At 38.8% G+C, this 21,225-nt stretch overlaps 1 protein-coding gene across 1 annotated transcript in view; it reads left to right on the top strand.

The window, feature by feature from the left end:
- The window catches only part of kif15 (kinesin family member 15), a 62,747-nt gene that overhangs the window by 29,130 nt on the left and 12,392 nt on the right, over positions 1-21,225 (top strand). The window contains exons 18-29 of the mRNA XM_080203763.1: positions 856-963; positions 3,283-3,388; positions 4,652-4,817; positions 7,382-7,541; positions 8,803-8,888; positions 10,446-10,524; positions 13,630-13,716; positions 15,672-15,776; positions 17,151-17,273; positions 18,280-18,426; positions 20,032-20,127; positions 21,048-21,212. Coding sequence (XP_080059889.1) covers positions 856-963; positions 3,283-3,388; positions 4,652-4,817; positions 7,382-7,541; positions 8,803-8,888; positions 10,446-10,524; positions 13,630-13,716; positions 15,672-15,776; positions 17,151-17,273; positions 18,280-18,426; positions 20,032-20,127; positions 21,048-21,212 — 1,428 coding nt within the window. The remainder of the gene's footprint in view (positions 1-855; positions 964-3,282; positions 3,389-4,651; positions 4,818-7,381; positions 7,542-8,802; positions 8,889-10,445; positions 10,525-13,629; positions 13,717-15,671; positions 15,777-17,150; positions 17,274-18,279; positions 18,427-20,031; positions 20,128-21,047; positions 21,213-21,225) is intronic.

Here is a 21,225-nt window from a genome sequence, read left to right as displayed (position 1 = left end):
TCCTCAGACATGGATTCTCCCATCTGAGTTCCCAATGCACCCTCGTGGAATTGAACCAACCTTTCACAACAATATGCTAACATTTCCTATACATATTTTAGTGACATACCCAGGACATAACTCTAACATAGCCCACTGACCTTGAGTTAGAAGATATGGCACCAGTAACGTGTGGAAATCTCTTTTTTCATGAGGATGGCACATACCTTGTTTCCAATTGAACTATATCTTGCTTGCAGAATAAATTCATATTCTGAATGCAGGTATCTTCGTTGACTGTTGATGATCACAGGTTGTATGAATGGTGTTGCCTCCCTGTCTGGTACTAGAGCAGAAGGTTCCAGGGACATTGATACAAGTGTTGAAAATTAAGAAAGGTTTTAATAAGGTAAATGGAGTACCCATGCTTGTAAGAACAGGTCAAATGAAATTTACAATACTCATAAAAGGGAAGAGGCAGAGGAAAATTGTGAATATGTGGCTGATAAAGTATCAACAGCTGCAGCTTTGCTCATTGCAACTTAAAATTAAAGGTGAGTGAGCAGTGTCCTGTTTGGATTCAAATGGTGTTTGACTTCCACTTCTATGGCATTATTTCTGTGTTAAAGGAGATTACTGTGTAGAAACATTTTCAGTATGCCGTGCTCTCTCCTCCCTCTACCTCCATTGCTTGCCTGTTTAAAATTTCAGAACTCATGGTCATGCTGTGGCAAGGATCTGGTGAGCTCCATAGTCTTCTCTGTGCAGATAATCAATCCTATCTGCAATATTATTTGAAAATTAGGGTTTTTTTCACTGTGCCTAAAAATGGTTAAATATATCAATTAACTGAAGCTGCTTTTTGTCTTGCTGTAGGAGCAATTGGCTAATCTCCAGACCAAACTGGATGAAGCGGAGAGCAAAAATGTAAAACTTCAACAAAATATTGACAAACTGGAACATCATTCTACTCAAATGAATGAGGTAGTCAATGTTTTTATCTCTTGCATTTTATCTTTTGTAGTTAAGTGTCGTAGGTAGCCTTTTCATTTAGAACTTAATTTCCATGTATATGAGGTGTGAAAAAAATGTGAAGTTTGATAGATAGCAGGAGTATGTTTTTTGGTTCTCTCTTCATGTTTCACATCTGTGTAAAAATACTCCAACCCTTATCTATTGCCATTCTCATCCTTGCCATCTAGCAATGATCTCTATTTCCACGGTCTTGATTAATGATGAGGTAATCTTGATTGCCTTGTATCCCTCACCACCCAAATATCCCTGCCCTTTTCTAATCCTACTTGTATAATACTTCTGCAGTTGTCAACCTGCTTAATGTCTCTTTTTCCCTCTCTCTCCTCTATCTTTTGATGCTCTTTTTCCCAGCAAACCTCATTACTCTTGCTCACCCTAGCCTTCTCCCACCAAAGACCTTGTCTCTGTGTTTTCAAATCCAAGAAATGCAAACTTAAGTGTATTTGGTGCAGACCTTGGTTTGGTTATGTATTCATCAAATCTAATTAGGTCACACCAACTCTGTTCACCCTTACTCTCTTCTGCCAAAACTGCTCACTAATTCAGGACCATCATGGTAAGCAAACATAAAACACTGACTTCTCGCCACAGGAAATAGGAGTATGAGTAGACATTAACCCTATCGAGCTGTGCTGTGCTATTAATTATGATCTTGGCTGATCGTGGGTTTCAATTCCACTTTTCTGTCTGATTCTGAGAGACCAAAAATCTGTCTTTCCTATACTGAATGTATTCCCCACTTCCCTCACCAATAATCCTTAAACACATTTTCCCTTTCTGTCTTCTTTCCAACACATGAGAAACTTATTGCCACTAACTTTCATCCATCTTTGCTGCTTCTTCCCAATATCCACCTAACTTCACTATCTGCATCATCAGCTAGTGTGGCAGTTGGGAAATGATGATGCAAATAGTTCCCTCACCTTGGATGTGTCCTTTTAAATTGGCTGGAACCACCCACTCCTTAAAAGAAAATCTACCCTGTACTCCATTGTTATCGAAAATTCCTGCCCTATTTTGCCACTCACTTCTTTGAGTGTGTTGTCAAGTAAGAAATTTGTGCCCATTGTTCCCAAACTCTATGGGCAGCATCGTCCCAAAATCTGGCGGAGTGTCAGGTTTGAACTCAAAACTGGTGTGTATCTCTCCAGATGCACAAGTGAGTTTTCACATATGTGCGCACACTGTGCATGCACTCCCCCACCAACACACACCCACCAACACACACCCATTCACATGAGGAGCCATGGGATTCCCCAGAGGGCCCAGGCACGTCCTTCACCAGCTGGGGATATACTTACCTGTGCGTCCCCAGCACGGTCATCACAATTATGTTTGTTTTTGAAAACCTGTGGTGATCCACACCAGGTTGTATGGGTGGGATGATACATCAAGGGCAGAAGTAGTGGCTGATAGTGTTAAAATATATTGTAATGTATGCTAATCAGACTTGCACCCCTCCTGAATTTGAACCTAATTGCATCATTGGATGGGGGGAACTGGGAAAAGTACATTTGGAACTCTTGCTGGTACAAATCCCATTTTTGGCACCTTGTGAGATTTAGTGGCTAATATGGGATTTGCATCCATGGCTAGCGTGGCCGCTAAATCGCAGCCCATACCTAAAGCTGTTCAGTAAAGTTCCGTCATTTGTTGTCATGGCACTGATGTATCCCAATCAAAGTTGTAAATAGCATGCTCCTTGATGATTTGGTAACAGTTGTATTCTAACCTTCTGATCCTTTTAAATTGTAAAACATATCCAACATCTCTCCTCCACTTCCAGTTCCCTGAGATTGAACTTTCATGGTTCTACTCTTTATTCTATGGTAGCCTCTCCTGCTTTCCCACGCTGTAATCTTTGGATTTCCATGGATCTATTCTGGCATCTCTGTGTCTCCCACGCAGAGGGGACATTATCTGAACTTGTGACATCAACTTCCAAACGTGAGGTGGTGACAAATGCAAGGATTGAAGTGGAAACAGGAAATGCTGTCAAATGTAGCGACTTTCATACATTTAAGACATCTGTTTTTACGAAAGCATGCACTGTGAGGTGGATCTGTTTGGGGAGGGGTGTTTGGCTTACTTGTTACATACAAATACTTTGTCATAACATTGGAAGTTGCGGGAATGTGAAAACTATAATGGAGTTGGTACCTTTTTTTGTAAAAACATGCAGATCCCTGTCAAGGTACGTATACAATTATAGTTTTATTTAAAACATAATCAGCTACAGTAAAATTTTATTTGTCCAATTGCTGTTAGCTCATTGTATCTGAACGGAATGATCGGAGCAAGGACCAACAGGAGCTCATTATGAAAAATAAGTGTTTTGAGAAAGAGCTGCAGGATTATCAGAATAAAAATGACAGTAAGTGAAATACATAATTGTTTGCAATAGTGTAATGCTTTTGTGTATTTCCATATTTGTGCTAAATTTGCTAAATTCCAAGTCATGCTCTGGTGTCCTATAATTGAGCTAAATTTTAAAATGCCCATAGTGATCAGATACTTCATTTTATAGATGGCTGAATTAACTGCTAACCTGGCTTGACCCCAGTTGTGACGAAAATTATGCTGCAGTTTGGTACTGGCCAGTCAGCATTTAATGTACCAATTTACATAGACTATACAACACAAAAGTACACCTTTGGCTCAGCTGGTCTATGCCCGTATTTACTATTACAAGAGCCTCCTGTCACCATGCTTCATCTCATCTCATCAGAATATCCTTCTATTTCTGTCTCCATCATGATCTGGCTTCCTCTTAAATGCATGCAACTTGGCCTTTTCCAGAATTCAAGGATTCACAGGGAGCTTGACACACTCAATGTGGAGAGGTTGTTCCCCTTGTGGGAAAGTCTAGGACCAGAAGGCATAATCTCAGAGATGGGGGTTTCTCATTTAACACAGATGAGGAGGATTTTCTCTTTCAATATGTGATACCTTGCATTTGTTAGTATTGAGTTTCTTTTCCCATTTTATTGCTGGTTTAAATCTTTCTGCAAACCTTTGACAGACTGGCCTCTCACTTTCTTGGTTATTTACTCATCTGATACACCATTTAGTGTTTTGCCTTTTCTGGATGTTACGTATCTGAACATTCCATTCCACTGGGATTCCTCTCTTATTGTAAATGTTCGTCCCATTCTCTCTCCCTCATTTGAATTGTGTAATTTTTCAGTTTGAGGGAAGAAATAAACTAGGACCCACATTTTGTCTTCTGATATTTATGTAGATGTTAAATGGTGATTTGAGCATATATGCAAAATGCTTGGGATCAGGTATTTACTGATTAGACATTCAATGAGGCTACCCCCCCATTGTAGTTGGCAAAGTTGGTTCATCGATAGAATCAGCGCTAAAATCTTAGCCCTATAACATGCTTCCTTTGAATCTTGTTCCCTGTTAATATTGTTGAATTTACCTGATTTTATTTTTTTTGTGAGCTAGATTTATGGAATTGTGAATCTTGCAATTTCACGATTTTAAAAAGACGCTGAATCAAAATTGATATCTTGCCTTGTAGTCATTTATTTTGCATGGTGTTTTATTTAGTTAATATCAAAAAATGTATCCAAGTTGGTTCTAAAGTTGTAAATCAATTACAGCAACTGTTTTTCTGTTTTAACAGTATTACAGAGTGAAGTAAATGACTTGCGTGTCGTGCTGCATTCAGCTGACAAGGAGCTGACGAATATAAAGGAGGAATACAGCTCCTACAAAACTAAACAAGATGCAGAGCACAGTCAACTTTCTGAGCAGTTCATCAATGTCCAGTTACAGCTGGATAAGATCAGGTAGAGTTTATGGCATGCCTGACAATGGTGGGTGTTTATAAACTATCTGGTAACAGTATTGGCTAGATTTTGTGGTCAGCAACAAAATGACAGTGCTCATCGACCCTCCAGTAAAGTTGCCCACAAAGATCCAACGATCTTTGTGACGTAGATGTCACTGTCCCAAACATTAGTTTAAATCTACTGCTGAGTCATTGGGTCCAAACACAATGGGATCACCAAGCAGGGTAAACAGTGACTTGCAGGAAATCAGGAAGTAAAATGCACTTAAGTATTCTTCATTTTTGCAGAGAGCAAAATAAATGTTTGAAATATGTAGATTATAGCGCAATACAGTGGCACGGTGGTTAGCAATGCTGCCTCACAGTGCCAGGCATCCAGGTTCAATTCTGGCCTTGGGTGACTGTGTGGAGTTTGCACATTCTCCCCATGTCTGTGTGGGTTTCCCCCCACATTTCAAAGATGAGCGGATGCGGTTGATTGGCCTTGCTAAATTGCCCCTTAGTGTTGGGGGATTAATGGGTAAATTACTTGGGGTTATGAGGATAGGACTTGGATGGGAATGTTGTGGATGCAGGCTCAATGGACCGAATGGCCTCCTCCTGCACTGTAAGGATTCTAATGATTCTATGATTATAAGCTGAAATATCAAACTTGAAAAAAAATTACCCTGAAAAAACATTGAAATTTTATCAAAATGGAAACATTTGACATTACAAAAATAAATAATTAGTTTTCCAGGCAACTGGGGTTGTTCAATAGTTGTGACTTGGACTGTCATTAAAAACTTAGTTACATTCTCATTAATCATACATTAATTCCCATCTTTTTCTGAACTTCCTTGGGTTTCCTCCTCTGCCATGGTACTGAAATGGCTCATATCAAAGTCACAAATAACAGCCTAAGTGATTGTGGCAAAGATAAATTCTTCCTTATGCAATCCTAACTGTCTGCAACCTTGATTTGGTTGATCACATCATCCTCCAACACCATCTGAGTTCATTCTCAGGACAGCACGGTAGCACAGTGGTTAGCACTGCTGCCTCACAGCACCAGCGACCTGGGTTCAATTCCCGGTTTGGGTCATTGTCAGTGTGGAGTTTGCGTGTTCTCTTTGTGTCTGTGTGGGTTTCCTCGGGGTGTTCCAATTTCCTCCACAGTCCAAAGATGTGCGGGTTAGGTGAATTGGCCATGCTAAATTGTCCCTAGGGTAAATTCATGGGGTTATGGGGATGGGGCCTGGGTGGGATTGTGGTCAGTGCAGGCTCAATGGGCCAAATGGCCTCCTTCTGCACTGTACGCATTCTCTGATTCTTATCTATCTAATTGTAGCCAGGGAATCATCTGCTGTCTCCCACAAATTTAAATTTGATGCCCTTCATGGATTTATCCTTGAATCCCTCCTTTTTATCATCAATCTGCTGCTACTTGGAGACAGCAAACAAAAGCACATCTGTTTCCAGATGTATATTGACGACACTTGTTTTTACATCACCATCAACTCTCCCAACCCCTGTACTGTTTCCAAATTATCAGTTTCTGTTCCAGTATACAGTACTGGATGAGCAAAAATGTCCTCCAATTTGACACTGGGTAGATCAAAAACCACTGTCTTCAGTGTTTACCATGCATTCTACCAAACCAGACTGTTTGCAATCATGGTGACATACCTTGGCGAGATGGGTTTCCTTGATGGCCTGTTTCCATCTCTGTAACATGGCCCGATTCCATCCACGCCTACTGCAGAAAGCCTCATTCATGCAGTTGTTTACTCTGGATTTGATATTCCAATACACTCCTGATAGCATCTCAACTTATACTTTCTGTAAATTTGAGGTCATCCAAAATTCCCTTGTCCAAGTTCCCACCACATCACCTGTTACCTCTGTATTTGCTGATCTACATTAATTTCTGCTATAATGAATGCCTTTAAGTTTTAAGTCCTTATTCTTGTTTTCAAAGTTCCTCAACCCGATAACCCTCAGCTATCCGTGCTCCTGTAATTCTGGCTTCTTGAGCATCCCAGATTAAATTGCTCTGCTATTGATGGCCATGCCATTAAATACTAAGGTCTTAAAATCCACAATTCCCTCCCTAAACACCTCTCTCTCACTTCCTTCCTTAATACCTACTTATTTGATTCAGCTTTTGGTCATTTGCTCTAATATCTTTTGTGGCTCAGTGATGTCCTTATGAAGTACATGGAGCTGTTTTATTACGTTAAAGGCCATGTGCATAGTTAAGTGTAAATTTTTTTCAAGCTTCTTAAAAGTGACATAACAGTGTGAAATGGCAAGCTCTCAGTTCAGTGATTTCTTGAGTCTTAACTACAGAATTATGGAGAAGCATAGCATTGTTAATAGCAACTTTTGGATTTCCACATTTAGCTTCACTGGTGGACAGCAGATAGCTGTAAGTTTCAGAAGAAAAATGACTGCAAACACTCACCGTTTTGCCATTAACACTACAAAATACAGGCATTGTAGTTAATTTGAAGAGCAGTTATTCACAATCTTTGGTGGTGTGGGTATTGACCTATTACACAACTTCTCTTTCAATACCAGGCTGGAGCATGAGAAAGTTCTGGAAGAGAAGCGGTCACTCCAAGATACTTATGATAATCTGCAGGAGGTTGTGGAGTTTAAAGCATATGAAGCTGGGCAGCTGCGTGAAAATCTGGAACAAATGAAGGAGGAAAGTGAAGCTTTACAGACTAAAATTAGTGTAAGTAAAGGGAAGACTTAAATATACGCAATTGGCTTTATGTATAAAGGGTCATTGTAACTGTTCTGATTTTTGTTTCTGTGTGATGGGAGGATGAAATTCACCTACATAACTGAATGATATTCACTTGACAATGGCACTGATATCGAAGGAACAGATTATCCTCTTCCACCTTGTACCTGGCCATGATGCATGAAGCTAAAGACTTTGAGAACAAGCATAAAGTGTCTTCTCATAAAATGATGCACTAAATTTAATGTTTTGTTTTAAAGTGTCAAGCTCATGCTTTATTCATAGAAATCATAAAAACCCTACAGTGCAGAAGGAGGCCATTCGACCCATCGAGTCTGCACTGACCATAATCCCATCCAGGCCCTACATAGTCCTACATATTTACCCACTAACCCCTCTAACCTGCGTGTCACATGGCACTAAGGGGCAATTTTTTTTTAGCAAGGCCAATCAACCTAACCCGCACATCTTTGAACTATGGAGGAAACTCACGCAGACACGAGGAAAATGTGCAAACTCCACATAGACAGTGACAGTTATTGATGAGCATTTAAAATTTTAAGCTCTGTGGAACATTTAACTTTCCATCTGAGATGTATCCTAAAGCAGAGTTTAGACATTGGAGGTAAAGATCTTCCCTCAAATATCCTGCCAATTTTTCCAATTAGCCAGTGAAAATGCAAACTTTAACTTTCATTAAACATGATTTCAGCATGGAACTCAGCTAACACTGCTTGAGAATCTATTTTCCTTGTTAGTCCTACATAAAAAATATGTTGTGAAAAACTCCAGGTCTGCGCTTGACCTAATGCAATATAAAACTGTATGTAGTCAGTGTTTTATTACATGACAGATATTACCAGTGATAAAATCATATTTTTCTGCAGTACATTATTTAAGTAAAAGCTAATTGTGCATTTATACACAATTTGGATGGCGGATTTGATTTATATGGAAAGCAAAAGATGAACTTTCAAACTTAGCAAAGCATGTGCTAGGAAATTAATGCTGATTTCTCCCATCACCCTACCAGCAAACTTATTCACTGTTGTAGGTTATTCCCCCTCAGAATTAAGGACACCTGTCATGTAGAGGGTATACCAATTTCCAATTAACTATCCATATATCGTCACTTGCCAAAGTGTTTTAAAATCTGCTTAGAAATATGAATTGTTTCCTTGTGCCTAATGTATTTTGGAATCCATTTTGAAATGTTTCCTTAAATTGTTCTATTTTGCATTAAATGTAGTCTTTACTGGAGCTTTTAGAAACTGAAAAAGAGCGCAATGAAAAACTTACTTCACAACTTCAACAAGACATAGAAAACAATTCCAAGTAAGTTTTTTTTGATATTTCAGCTTATAATCATAGAATCATTAGAATCCTTACAGTGCAGGAGGAGGCCACTCGGTCCATTGAGCCTGCATCGACAACATTCCCATCCAAGTTCTATCCTCATAACCCCAAGTAATTTACCCATTAATCCCCCAACACTAAGGGTCAATTTAGCAAGGGAGACATTTTGTATTGGTACTTTGTTTTCACCTCATGGTAGCTGACTCAATGTTCAAGTACCCAAGTTGTAAATGATTTCATTGTCATCTGTGGGTCCTCTCATGACTGACGAGTCCAATTTGGGCATAGGTGTCTGCAGAACTTAGGAGTTCATGTTGTTGCTTCAGGGAACTTCTTCAGCTGTGCCACTCCTTTAGGTACATTGACTGTTGTGAATTTGACATAGATGGCCCTCAACACGCTGAACCAAATTTTGTTTCTTGCCTCCACATGGGCCGGTTGGCTACAGTGTTTTCCTAAGGGTGGTGGTCTGCAATGCAGAAGTTTGTGAGGCTCTTTTTTGTGTCCTTGTACCTTTTGCACTGACTATCTTGATGTCATTTTCCCTGAGACAGTTCTCCATAGAAGATCTGCTTGTGAGTTGTGTCATCCATGTGGGAGGTGTAGCCTATTCATCAAAGATGAATTTTCTAGATTCCATATTGTTGAGTCCAGCAAGATGATGCCCTTGCTGTTTGTGATTTGTGTTGCCATCATATTCTCATGATAGACCTTGTGTATCTTTGGTCAAAGCATTCCAGAACTTTGATGTGGTGCTTAAAGTAGACCCAGGATTTTAAGCCACCCAGATCATGTCCGGAGATAGCGTGGCATTAAGCTGAAGGTTTGTTTCGCACAAGTTGTAAATGCAAGCAATGGAATTATTTTTCTCCCTTAGCTCCTTCAGCTTGTTTATGCACATTATAAGCTTCAAGCTGAGGTTTTATAATTGCAGTGATGCATAGGTACATCTCCTGTACGCTTCAAGGTGAAATTTCTTTGTAGCCAGTGGAACCTGAATGTGTTGGTGTACCTCACAGTGCTTTAGAGGAGTTTGATACTGCATGTCTTTTTGCATGCATTTCTTAATTTGGCAAGATTGATGTGAATGTGGGCCTCAAAGAAAGTGCAGGTAATTGCTCAGCCTGCGTAACAGTTGGCGCTCCACTCAATCTACGTGCTTCAGTCTGGCAGTTCACATTTTCAGATGCTACCTCTTTCTAAAGTCTATTTGGTTGCAGTAAATTGAAGAAGAGTGAAAATGTAATATTTTCACTCTGCACACTTCTGTTATATATCTACTTCTAACAGCATACATGTAGATGAATGTCAATATGTTAAAACTTCGATAAACTGAGGTATAAATAAATATTTAGTACATTTCCAATAGGCCAAATGGTATTTGGAGCTGCCATTTTAATTGGGTTATTAGAAGTCACAATAAATATTTTAATATCCTTACTGAATAAAAATATTTGTGTTTTTTTTATTGTTTTTACAATAGCTGTGCCTATATTTTATTTTTCTTTTCACCAAATTATTGATGTATCTATGCAGGGAACTTTTGAAGGCTTTAGATGAAAAAGACTTACTGAAGAAACAGTCTTCTGGACTACTGTTGAAGTCTGAGCAGCAGGTATATATATTTATTTATATATATATATATATATGATTCTGGAAGGTCTTAATAGAAACAGGGTCTGTTTCTTTTTTATTACTGACACCCTACCCTTTTTCTTTTGTAATGTTGATTATCTTAATGTGTTGTTCCTCTAAAGTACTACTGTTTAATGTCTGACTTGAGATCCTGAGTTCAGCTCACTGCTTCCCCTCTCCATGCCTTTTCCTAGTACCTCTAATGTGGTTCTGGCTGAGCTCTGTTAATTAACCTAAACTGGAAATGAAGCCCGCAATCTTCCTAGAGTATAATATTCTATTGCACATGATTGGAAAGATATATCATCCAAGGATTAAAAAGGGAAAATCAAGGAAGCATGATTGTTTAAATCTATCTGTATTACTTCTTAAAAGTCTTGTAACAGATGTGTGTTCATAGCCTATATATCCATAGTGCAAAACAAAAATCTGAGTGAAGCTAAAAATATTCCCACGGTATGCCATTTCTGAATGCACTTCTTACAAAGATCTTTCCAATTCCTTTTTGGTGACTGATGTACTGTAATGAATACCATTGCAAGTAGTAACATACTAACTCAAAAACTAACTCTTAAACATACTAACATTATCCTTCGATCCCAAATTTTCCCCATAAAGGGTAATTTGTTTCTCTAAATACAGATGACAGTTTGTATACTTCTGCACCACTGCGTGTTGTGCTTAACTTGAAGTTATTGTGTTGCTTCTTTGTGCAAGGTTTCTGCCTTTACTGCCACATTTGTGGACTTGTGCCTACTTGGTATTTTGACTCCACTTAGGGAACTATCCAAGTTAATTTTTGCTATTCTAGTAAGAACAGATTTGAAAAGTCTTTTTCCAAAAACAAAATGGAAAATTTTTCTTCACTGTTAGGCTAGCAAATTTAGCCAGTAAGCAACTGAATGTTGCACTCCAGGAAGATTACACATTTAACCTTCAGTTTATGCTCATTAACTAAACTAAGTCAGGGTTGCAGCCGAGGTGTTGAAAAAGTTTTATTGGTCTGTTTAACATATTCTACTAGTGTGAAGTTTTTCTACAATATAGGATGGTGCCATCTGGATTTGTTTACACTACATCAAATAACAGATTTAACACATGGCATAAAAATGCAGAAATGGAAACCATGTGTTGTGTGATATAAATCCATTTAGTCACTTGCTTTTTGCACTCCATTACAGATTGTTTACTAACACACATGCACATATCCTATGGGATCTTGGCTTGCCAATGCAATGTAAACTGCTGTGTTGATTATAGTAGGTATAAAGCAGCGTTAATTTGTGGTGCAACATTTGGGGGAGCACTTCCTGCACTTGTGCAGATACAACGCCCGATTTTACCATTTTGAACATAAGAACATAAGAAATAGGAGCAGGAGTAGGCCATCTAGCCCTTCGAGCCTGCCCCGCCATTCAATAAGATCATGGCTGATCTGAAGTGGCTCAGTTCCACTTTCCCGCTTTCTCCCCATAACCCTTAATCCCCTTGCCTACCAAAAACCTATCTACCCGCATCTTACATATATTTAGTGAGGTAGCCTCCACCACTTCAACTGGCAGAGAATTCCAGAAATCCACCACCCTTTGAGTGAAGAAGTTCCTCCTCAACTCCGTTCTAAACTGCCCCCCCCCCCCTTATCTTGAGGCTGTGCCCTCTAGTCCTACTGTCCTTTCTGAGCGGGAAGAACCTCTCAACCTCTACCCTATCCGATTCTAAGTGCTGGGCGGACTTGAAACTGGAAATGTTTCAGATCCAACTTTTAGACCCATTCTCAGGCACCCCATACGCACTTTGAAAAAATATCAGCAATTCTGAATTGTGCTGTAGTAGGCCATGGGCAAGACTTAATGCGCCTGAAATCCTGCAGCTCTGATTGGCGCCTCCAACTGTACATGCATAGAAAAAAAATGATAGATTGTGACTCCCTTGCTATATCACTCCCGGGCCGCATAATGCCTCCCCCGACCCTCACAGACATTGCCGCACCCCTACAACATTATTGACCCCTTTTCCCCCTTCCCATCCCTTCCACCACCCAGACCAATCACACCCCCACCCCCTCACCAATCTCAGGCAGAGTGGCAGCAGATGGATACCCTCCCTTCCCCCTCACTGATTCCCCCACCACCCCCAGATCTGAACAGAGAGCTGTTGGAAGCTCAGCACTTGCCTCCTCACTAACTGGAGTGCCCAAAATAGACTTTTGTAGAGCATGTTTGTTTTGCACCGATTCTGGATGGGTGAACACGGAGGTAAAGGGGGAAGTGCCGGTAAGGTTGGGTGTACAGCCCATTAAGTCAATTTAAATGCATGCAAGTGCATTTTAGCACCCATTTCGGGTGCGTTCCTCTTCACAATGTTTTAGGGCCTTGGTCTAGGGGAAACCGGTGCAGAGGTGGGCGCGGATTGCACTTCTCGCCTCATGCCCAATTTTACCACGTCTTTGGGCACAACTTGATGGTGAAATCATGCCCACAGTGTCAGTCTGATTTTTCTTCATCTGAAACTAGACAGACATCCTAGGCTAAGAGATGCAAGCTGAAACCTGATATTACAGTAAATTAAAATAGAATTGCATTAGGATTGACTGTTCCCAAATGTTCTGTTCATTTTATTAAAATTCTCATCAGAAATATATATTTTTAATCGGACTATTTGCAAAAATTATCAACAAGATTTTTTTTTCAAATCAGTGTGTTCTTTGGTAAATGAACAATAAATGGTCAGTATTACACTTCTTTTAAAAAAAAGTGTAATGTGGTACATGAGACGATGCCTTTGAACTCAAGGACTCCACTAACTACCAATTGCCTCCAATAAACCTTTTCAACTTGCTTCTAAAGACTTGGTTAAATCTGCAATCACTTTTTCCATTCTGTATACTGCGATGCATTGTGAATTCAAATGTTTGCCTCCAATAATGAGGCAGAAATCTGAAAAGGGATTTGAAAATGAATTGCGGGTCAGGTATCATATGCAACAATTCCTGATGCCTTTCTGGTCAGTGGCAGGCGTAAATATTAGTTTAATTCTTGTACAGCTTTTGGCTTAATGAATAATGTTGTTTTCTTTACATTTTAAGGCAATGGAGCTGAAAAATATGGAACAGAACCTGGTTGATGCAAAAAGAACTATTACTGATCTAGAGAAGAAGAATGCAGCTGATCAGGTATGGAAGTTGTAACTTCAAGGCAGTTGTGCAGTATCACATGGAAATATTTCAGCAAAAAAACAAAAATCAAATCAAGGATTTAAGATGTTAAAATCTAGGCGAGAGCTAATGTGTGATCTTATTAAGCTTTCCAAAAGAGAAGCAGACCCAGTACTCCTTTCTCCTTCTTGCTTCATTGTAATCAAAATTTGGTCAACTTTTCATGGAAAGAAACAATAAATATTGTTGTACTAAATTGATAGCCATCTGTTTTACATCCCAACAGATTAGATGTAGTTTAGTTTACAATGCCACACACACCCACCCACCCCATGCTTCTTTTCTATTTTCTAATTTTCTGTTTGTTTTCTGAAGACTAATTCTACTGCAAACTGTAGAGACTATGGCTGGAGTTTTACTGGCCCGCCAGCCTCGATTCTGGGGGTAGGCGAGGCTCAAAGAATGACGTTCTCCGCTGGCCTCAGGCAAGATTGTGTGAAACTCAGGCGGGCATACTGGTAAAATTCTGTCTTCTATCACAGCCATGCTTGATCTTGTACTTCAGCAAAACCCACCTCTGCAGTTCCAAAAGGAATGGTCACTTCTCCCTTTCTTCGAAGCCACCCATGCTAAGAACTAATGCACAGCAATCAGAACTTCCCTAGACTTAAAAATTAATTACTTGCTGACTGTGCTATCAGAGTGATCTCAGCTCATGGTTTTCCGATTTCAAACTCAAAGAGGTTTTGGTTTATATAAAAGGTTTGTTGACGTGTATACTGAATACATTACCTTGAAATAACTGATTTGCACAATTCCTGGTTAAGCAATTGCAATCCAGCTTCTAAAGCTGTTGGAATGGATTTGACTTTGAGGGTCATTTTTTACACACCTTTGTTTGCCTTTATGTTGCAATAAACTGATCAAGGCTACAGCTCAGCCACTATTTTAAGTCAATCCTTCATAAAAGGGATCCATTGTTTTTGCCTGACCTCTGGCTTTACCTCTACACAAGACAAAATCGCATTCAATCACATTACCACAATTATAGCCAAGTTGTGATTTGCACAGCTATAATTTAAAGTACATTTTGAGCCTTATTGCATGCTTTATTGTGTAATAGAGGGTACAAAAATGATGGTAAGGTGACTGCAAATAGTTGTCACATCTCCTGCTGTTTTGTGCATTATGATTTATAGTCTTGGGAATTGTATGTTGTTTTCGTTGTTTTGGTCATATAGTGTTTTAAAAAAATGTATTGTTTCGATCTGCAGCATAGTTTTGGCAGATAATAAGAAAATGGTACTGAAACACTCTTTTAAGCAACTAAAAAATTTGGTAAAGGATTCTCGAATTTGAAAAGTACCTTGTTTAGTTACCAGAGCACGTCATATATCTGTTAAATATCTTTGTGGTTTCAGGAATTTCTAGCCCAGAAAATTTTATAAATTTGCTGTATGAATCTAGTTACTTATAGAAGTATAATGTTACATCTATACAGTATCTTGCTGGCTATAGTTTACGGTTTTTTATTTTTGTGCACAGTCACTATAACTCATTCATCTCTGCATTGGCTACCATAACCTAGCCGTTGTTGTAGTAAATGTATTAAAGCAGATTTGATGACCGTGCTTTCATGGAATATTCTGATGGTGTAGTTTGGGCAAAACACATTTGACATTCAAGGACTAAAAACCACCATTTTCTGGGGCAGTTTAGGTATTTGGGGGAAAGATATAAGTTAAAACTTTAAGTTATATGTTCTTATACATATATTTTATTCCAAAGTAGTGTCTGCAAACAAAACCTGAATTGGTTGAAAATTGAAAAACATCTGATTCACTCTAGTAGATGTGAAAGTTGAGACCTCCATGGTATTATGCACAGTAATTAATCATTAACATTTGATGAGCCATGCTTGAGTAATTTCTAAAGAATTAGAATTGACCGATATCATCTATTTCTTTTCATAGGAAGTGGTAACAGTCCTGATGAATCAAATACAGGAAATGAGAAGTACATGCAATCAGAAAACTGAAGCTGTTTCTGTCTTGACCCAAGAATTGGAGGACATCAAGGTGTGTTAAATAATATCACTGCTGGGTCTTGATTATAGTCATTCTAATTTTTTAGCTTTGTTGACAGAACATTATTAGAACTATAGACTGAATTCCTTTGTCCTCTACCAGCGTCACTAACTTTACTAAACTATGTGCTTTATTGTTGAATTGCTGCTATATCATTGTGTGGGGTGCATTGGATGTGGATTTTAAAGCACAAAATGAAAACCAAATACTTTCCCACAAAAACGAGGATTCAAAATGTTTAGAGAATATCCCAAACTGCTTTTGCGCAGCATCCAAATGTTATCCTAAGCATAATTTTGGACAGGAGTCTGGGAAGTTGCAGTTAGGTCATGTCTTTTTATGGTAATTTGTGGAAATCACTGCTCTGGAGCTGACATCCAGATCACCAACTTCAATTCTTCAACTGAAACTGTCTACTGTAATTTATTTTCTTATTCCTTTCCCTGTGACTATTCAGTTTTCAACTCTTCAACTAATTTAGTGTAGTTGTGGTCTCACTAATCACTGTAGGGAGCAACTTCATGTCTTAACTAATTTGCATGGAATTCTAATTTCCCCCTTCATTCTTAGTGATCTTCAAATTATGGCTGCGTGTTACTGATTTGCTAACTAGTTCACCATGTGCCCTGAATATTATCCATATCTTTCAAACTCTACCAACCTTTTTTCATGATATGATCTTTCATTGTTTTATAAAGTATTATGATTATTTAATGCTCCTCTTCACAACATTTAGCATTTGAACTCATTTGAATTACTGGTTCAGCACCATTGCATTACAGTGCTAAATTGCATCATCATGGCAAGTTGTGAAATTAATTTCAACACACCTGATAATTCCTGGCTGGCAGCAGGAAAGAAAACAAAGCCTGCTAGGTTGTCTATTAAGCTAACTGATGCCCAGGCCCTGTGATGTACCATAACTCTGCCCTCATAAGTTCGTGTCCATTTTTTCTCCTCCGACACCAATAAGTATGGTCTTTCTAAAAGTTGTTTGATACATATTTAATTAATCATGTTTGTTGTGAGCCCATGTCCACATGGAGCTGCATTAAATTATCTGAATCCTGTTTGCACAGAATTCTTGTAGCTAACATTCAAAGGGTACTTTTGCTCTATTTCATATAGGCTGAAGTCAAACTCCAAAAGTCAGTTTTGTTGCACGATGCAGGCCTATAAATTGCTGATTTCAATGGATTTGTTGAGCCATAGAAACCTTTTGTTGTTTCTGGGGAATTGTGGTTGAGAAATCTAATTGCTTTGGGGATCTTACTATGTGAAATAAATTGAGAGCAAGTTTCAAATTTTGTTCTTGTTTTTGTGATGAACGCTCAAGAATAGTAATGTTTTCTGTTGTTGCATTAGTTGAAGTACAGTGCTGCTGAGGCTGCTAAGGAGGAAAACAAGGTCTTTATTGAAAGAAAGGAGAAAGAAATCATGGACATGAGAGAGGCTGTGGAGAGAAAGGAGAATTCTTGCAATGTGCAGGTGAGACCATAAACATTCACCCTTTTCAGATTTTTACACTGAGTGTTTGTTTTATTACTTGAGTTGAAAGTTAAATTTCTTTGTTAGGAGGCTTAATATTAGAAACAATACTTTCAGAGGAAACACTGAATGAAATGTGAGCTGTTTGAATTCACAAACATTATTATGCATATGAACTTTTTTTGATACCAATGACAAGAATGTAAAGATAAGTTTATTTATTAGTCACAAAGAAGGCTTACATTAACACTGCAATGAAGTTATTTTGAAATTCCCCTAGTCACCACACTCCGTTGCCTGTTCAGACAATACACCTAACCAGATCCCAAGAATATTGTTAATAATTATTTTATTACATTTTCACAAGAGGATTTGTCCTTTAAAACAAAAGGATATTTTAAATTGTCACAGAATCCAAAATGCTTTTTAAATGCCTGCATGCTTATTGTTGTTGCTCTGTATTTATACTTTCAAACTACTTTCAGGAGCAGCTGAGAAACCTTTCTTCCATGATCTGAGGTTTTGCTTCCACATTTGTTTGGGACTTTTTGCATAAAGCCCATTGTGATGTTACTAGTGAGGAAAGAGAATTGAAAGCAATGAGATTGCAATAATTAAAAAAAAGACTCCAATAAATTTCCCTTTATAACTGGTCTTGTTTTTTTACATGCACTACCTTGCACCTGACTTCTTGTATTATAGCAGTATGTTGTTCTGGTAGATTAGTTTTTGCTGATTTATTTTCTCTTATCTAATCTTTGTGTTATTTCCGTGAGTGATTAGAGATGCTTGATTTATTTTCAACATGTGTTCTCTCTCCCAGCACCCTCAACAGTTGTTCACACACTCAGTTTTATTTTAAGTTTTCAAAATTGTGAAAGTGTAGGCAAGGAGTTTCGTTTTGGGGACCAAGGTAACTTAAAGGTGAGAACTATCCCTCTAATTAAAATCTCCGGTGCAATGGCTAGTGTGCTAATATTTTCACACCTTGCTTTTAAATCCTCAGATGGAGATGCTTTGTGAAGATTTGACCAATGCCACCCAGCAGCTTGATCAGCTGACAGAGGACTCCAAAAAACAGGCAATAATACTGCAAATGATGCAGGAAGAAGCAGAAAAAAATGCAACAATTATTAAAGAACTTCAGGAGCAGGTAACAAAGTTAGAAGTTGCTACTTTGGTTGTAAAACTACAGTCAGATGTTGCCACTCAAGTTCTGTGCAAATATTGTTATATCTTCCTAATTGCTTGTAAAGTTTTCTGATCACTTTATACTGAAGTTTTGGATTTCATTACACTGTGAATTTTAATTTGGTTAAAAAAAAATAAGCAAATGTAAAGTGAAGTTAGTAACTTGGAGTAAGGCTTTTTGGAAGGTGGGCCCCATCCCTCTCTGTTAGTTGAATGGGACAGTCTCCTTGCTCATGTCTTGACTTTTTTAACTCATTTATGGCATGTTAGTGCCACTGGCTAGGCCAGTATTTATTTCCCATACTTAATCGCCTTGGAGAAGGTGCTGGTGAGTTGCCTTCTTGAACCATTGCAGTTCCTGTGAGGTAGGTGCACCCACAGTGCTGTTAGGGAGAATGTTCCAGGATTTTGACCCAGCGACGGTGAAGGAATGATGATGTAATTTCAAGTTAGGATGGTGAGTGACTTGGAGTGGAACTCCAAATGGTGATGTTCCTATGTATCTGCTGCTCTTGTCCAATAGTGGCGGTCACAGGTTTGGAAATTGTTGCCCAAAGAGCCTCGGTGAGTTTCTGCAGTGCATCTTGTAGATAATACACATTGCTGCCATTGTTCATCAGTGATGGAGGGGCTGATGAGCATTTTTTTCCACAAACAATCAAGTAAGCTGCTTTCTCTTTTGAATGTTGGAGCTATTGGAAAACTACAGGGAATAAATTTAAGGCCCATTTTTACACATTAACTGATTATAGAATATTCCTGAATTAAATTTGGGGTGCATTGGGAAAAACGAAGTGCAGGTATTGCTATAGAGCCAGGAAGTGCACAGCTGTCTCTTGGGTCCACTAAACACTTGCTATTTGGTTAGCAGAGTCCCACCAGCCTCCTGGGAGCACTGTTTAGGAAATGCGAATTAGTCCACTAAGAACCCAAAAAAGTGGAATTGCATGCTCCACTGAATGTGTGACTAATTCCAAAGAAGGGAACATAAACAGCATAGACAGGCTGTTTATTAGCACAAGCAAGGGGCCTAATGCCTGTTTAAAACTGCTGCCTGGGGCACCTGAATATCATCAGAACCAATATAACAAGACCCATTTCAGATGGCTTTGTGGTATTGAGCATTGCTTTAAAAAAATGGACAATTTTGCCCATTTCAGAACTGATGAAAGGTCATCGATCAAAAACATTGGTTGTAATTTTCCAGCCCTTCACACCAGCGCAATCTTTGTTCAGTGTGAACAGAGATTTTAATGTCTTGTGGCCCCTCCAATTAGGGCTGGAAAGTTCCAGCCATTAACTCTGTTTTCCTCTCCACACATTCTGCGTGATTTGAATTCTGCACTATCTGTTTTTAATTCAGATTTCCAGCATTTGCAGTATTTTACTTTTGTAGAATACTTTACTTCATAATTTATGCTTGAGGCATTTCACCCACTGTTAATATAAATCAGTCAAAGGTATAACTGAATCGCTACAGAACATTTAATTACATGCCCCAGATGATTAATCTGATACTTTTTTCAAAGCAAACGTTTATAAGAATGTCTTTGTATGGATTTTCCAGCTGAAGGCGAAAGATGATGAAATTCAAGCAATAAAATGTGAGCAGAAGCTGAGGCAGATTGAATCCTTCAGAGACGTTTCTGCTGACTGGTTACAGGTGAGATGACAAAATTTAGCATTCTTTCCCCATTCCCAAATTTTCTCCACTCCTTTCTAGAAGCAGCAACCCTTGCTGCAGAATTGTTCCCCGGGTACCATACCCAAGTTGTTTCCCATACATGGGCTGAAACAGCATTGTGTTTCAAAATGTAGCTTGTAATAGTGGATAGGCTTTGTACAAAATTGTAGAGTGTTAACAAAGTTGAGGTTCTTACTGCAATATTGACCACTGCATTATTTTCATCTAACTCTTTAATGCACTTACTCCTTACTGTTTTCATCTAGCTCCTTAAAGCACTTAATGCTTTTATCCTCTAACCAGCTGGGTGTTGAATGCATTTCTCCCACATAATAGCTGTTGGGGATCATGAAGGAATTGAATGAAAACAGGTTCATTGTTATTGTTGGTGGTGATGAATTTCATAACATGAAGTTGGCTCAGATTGAGATCAAAATATTGTAGCAGTTTGTCAGATATTGAAAATCTTATAAACTGAAGAGCTACCTACTTGCTATCCAAGTTAGAAATTTATCATGAAGGTATCATGATCATCTGGAGGTCCAGACCGAGGTCTGATCTAGAGGCGCCGATGATGAATGCAAAGGGTAATTAATGGTGGGAGCAGTGCCTACTTGAGGCATCAAAATAGGTTTTTGTTTTGATGGGATGGGGCTAAAGCTCTAGCACGTCTCCTTTTTTCTACTTATGCTGGACCCTGTTCTTTCACAGCTCAAATTCCATGGTGCATGTGGCCCTGGTATAACTCCTGGGGATTGCACAAGTGCTAATCTAAATATTCAGATTCACATGAGTGCATTTACATAAAAGTATACAGCAATAGATGACTGTATCTGTGCTGCTATTGTCGTCCAATAATCTTGTTTAGCATTATTTACAAACTCTTTCCTGCTCCACAGTGTCCAAGAACCCCTTCTACTTTCCAAACGGATCCTGTTAAATTCTTTGAGTTACAGCAGGAGAAACTGGATGATCGAAGGGCATCTGAGGCCACCCTAAAAGTGTTGGTGAATGAGATGGAGTTGGAAAGGGCAGCCAAGAATGAACAGATTCTCCAACTCAAGGTAGCATACGAGG

This window comes from Carcharhinus amblyrhynchos, chromosome 2 (assembly GCF_965287045.1).
Source record: "Carcharhinus amblyrhynchos chromosome 2, sCarAmb.v2.hapA, whole genome shotgun sequence".
NCBI classification, from domain to species: Eukaryota; Metazoa; Chordata; class Chondrichthyes; order Carcharhiniformes; family Carcharhinidae; genus Carcharhinus; species Carcharhinus amblyrhynchos.
The sequence above is the reverse complement of the archived record's forward strand: the minus strand, read 5'-3'. Positions and strand labels throughout refer to the sequence as shown.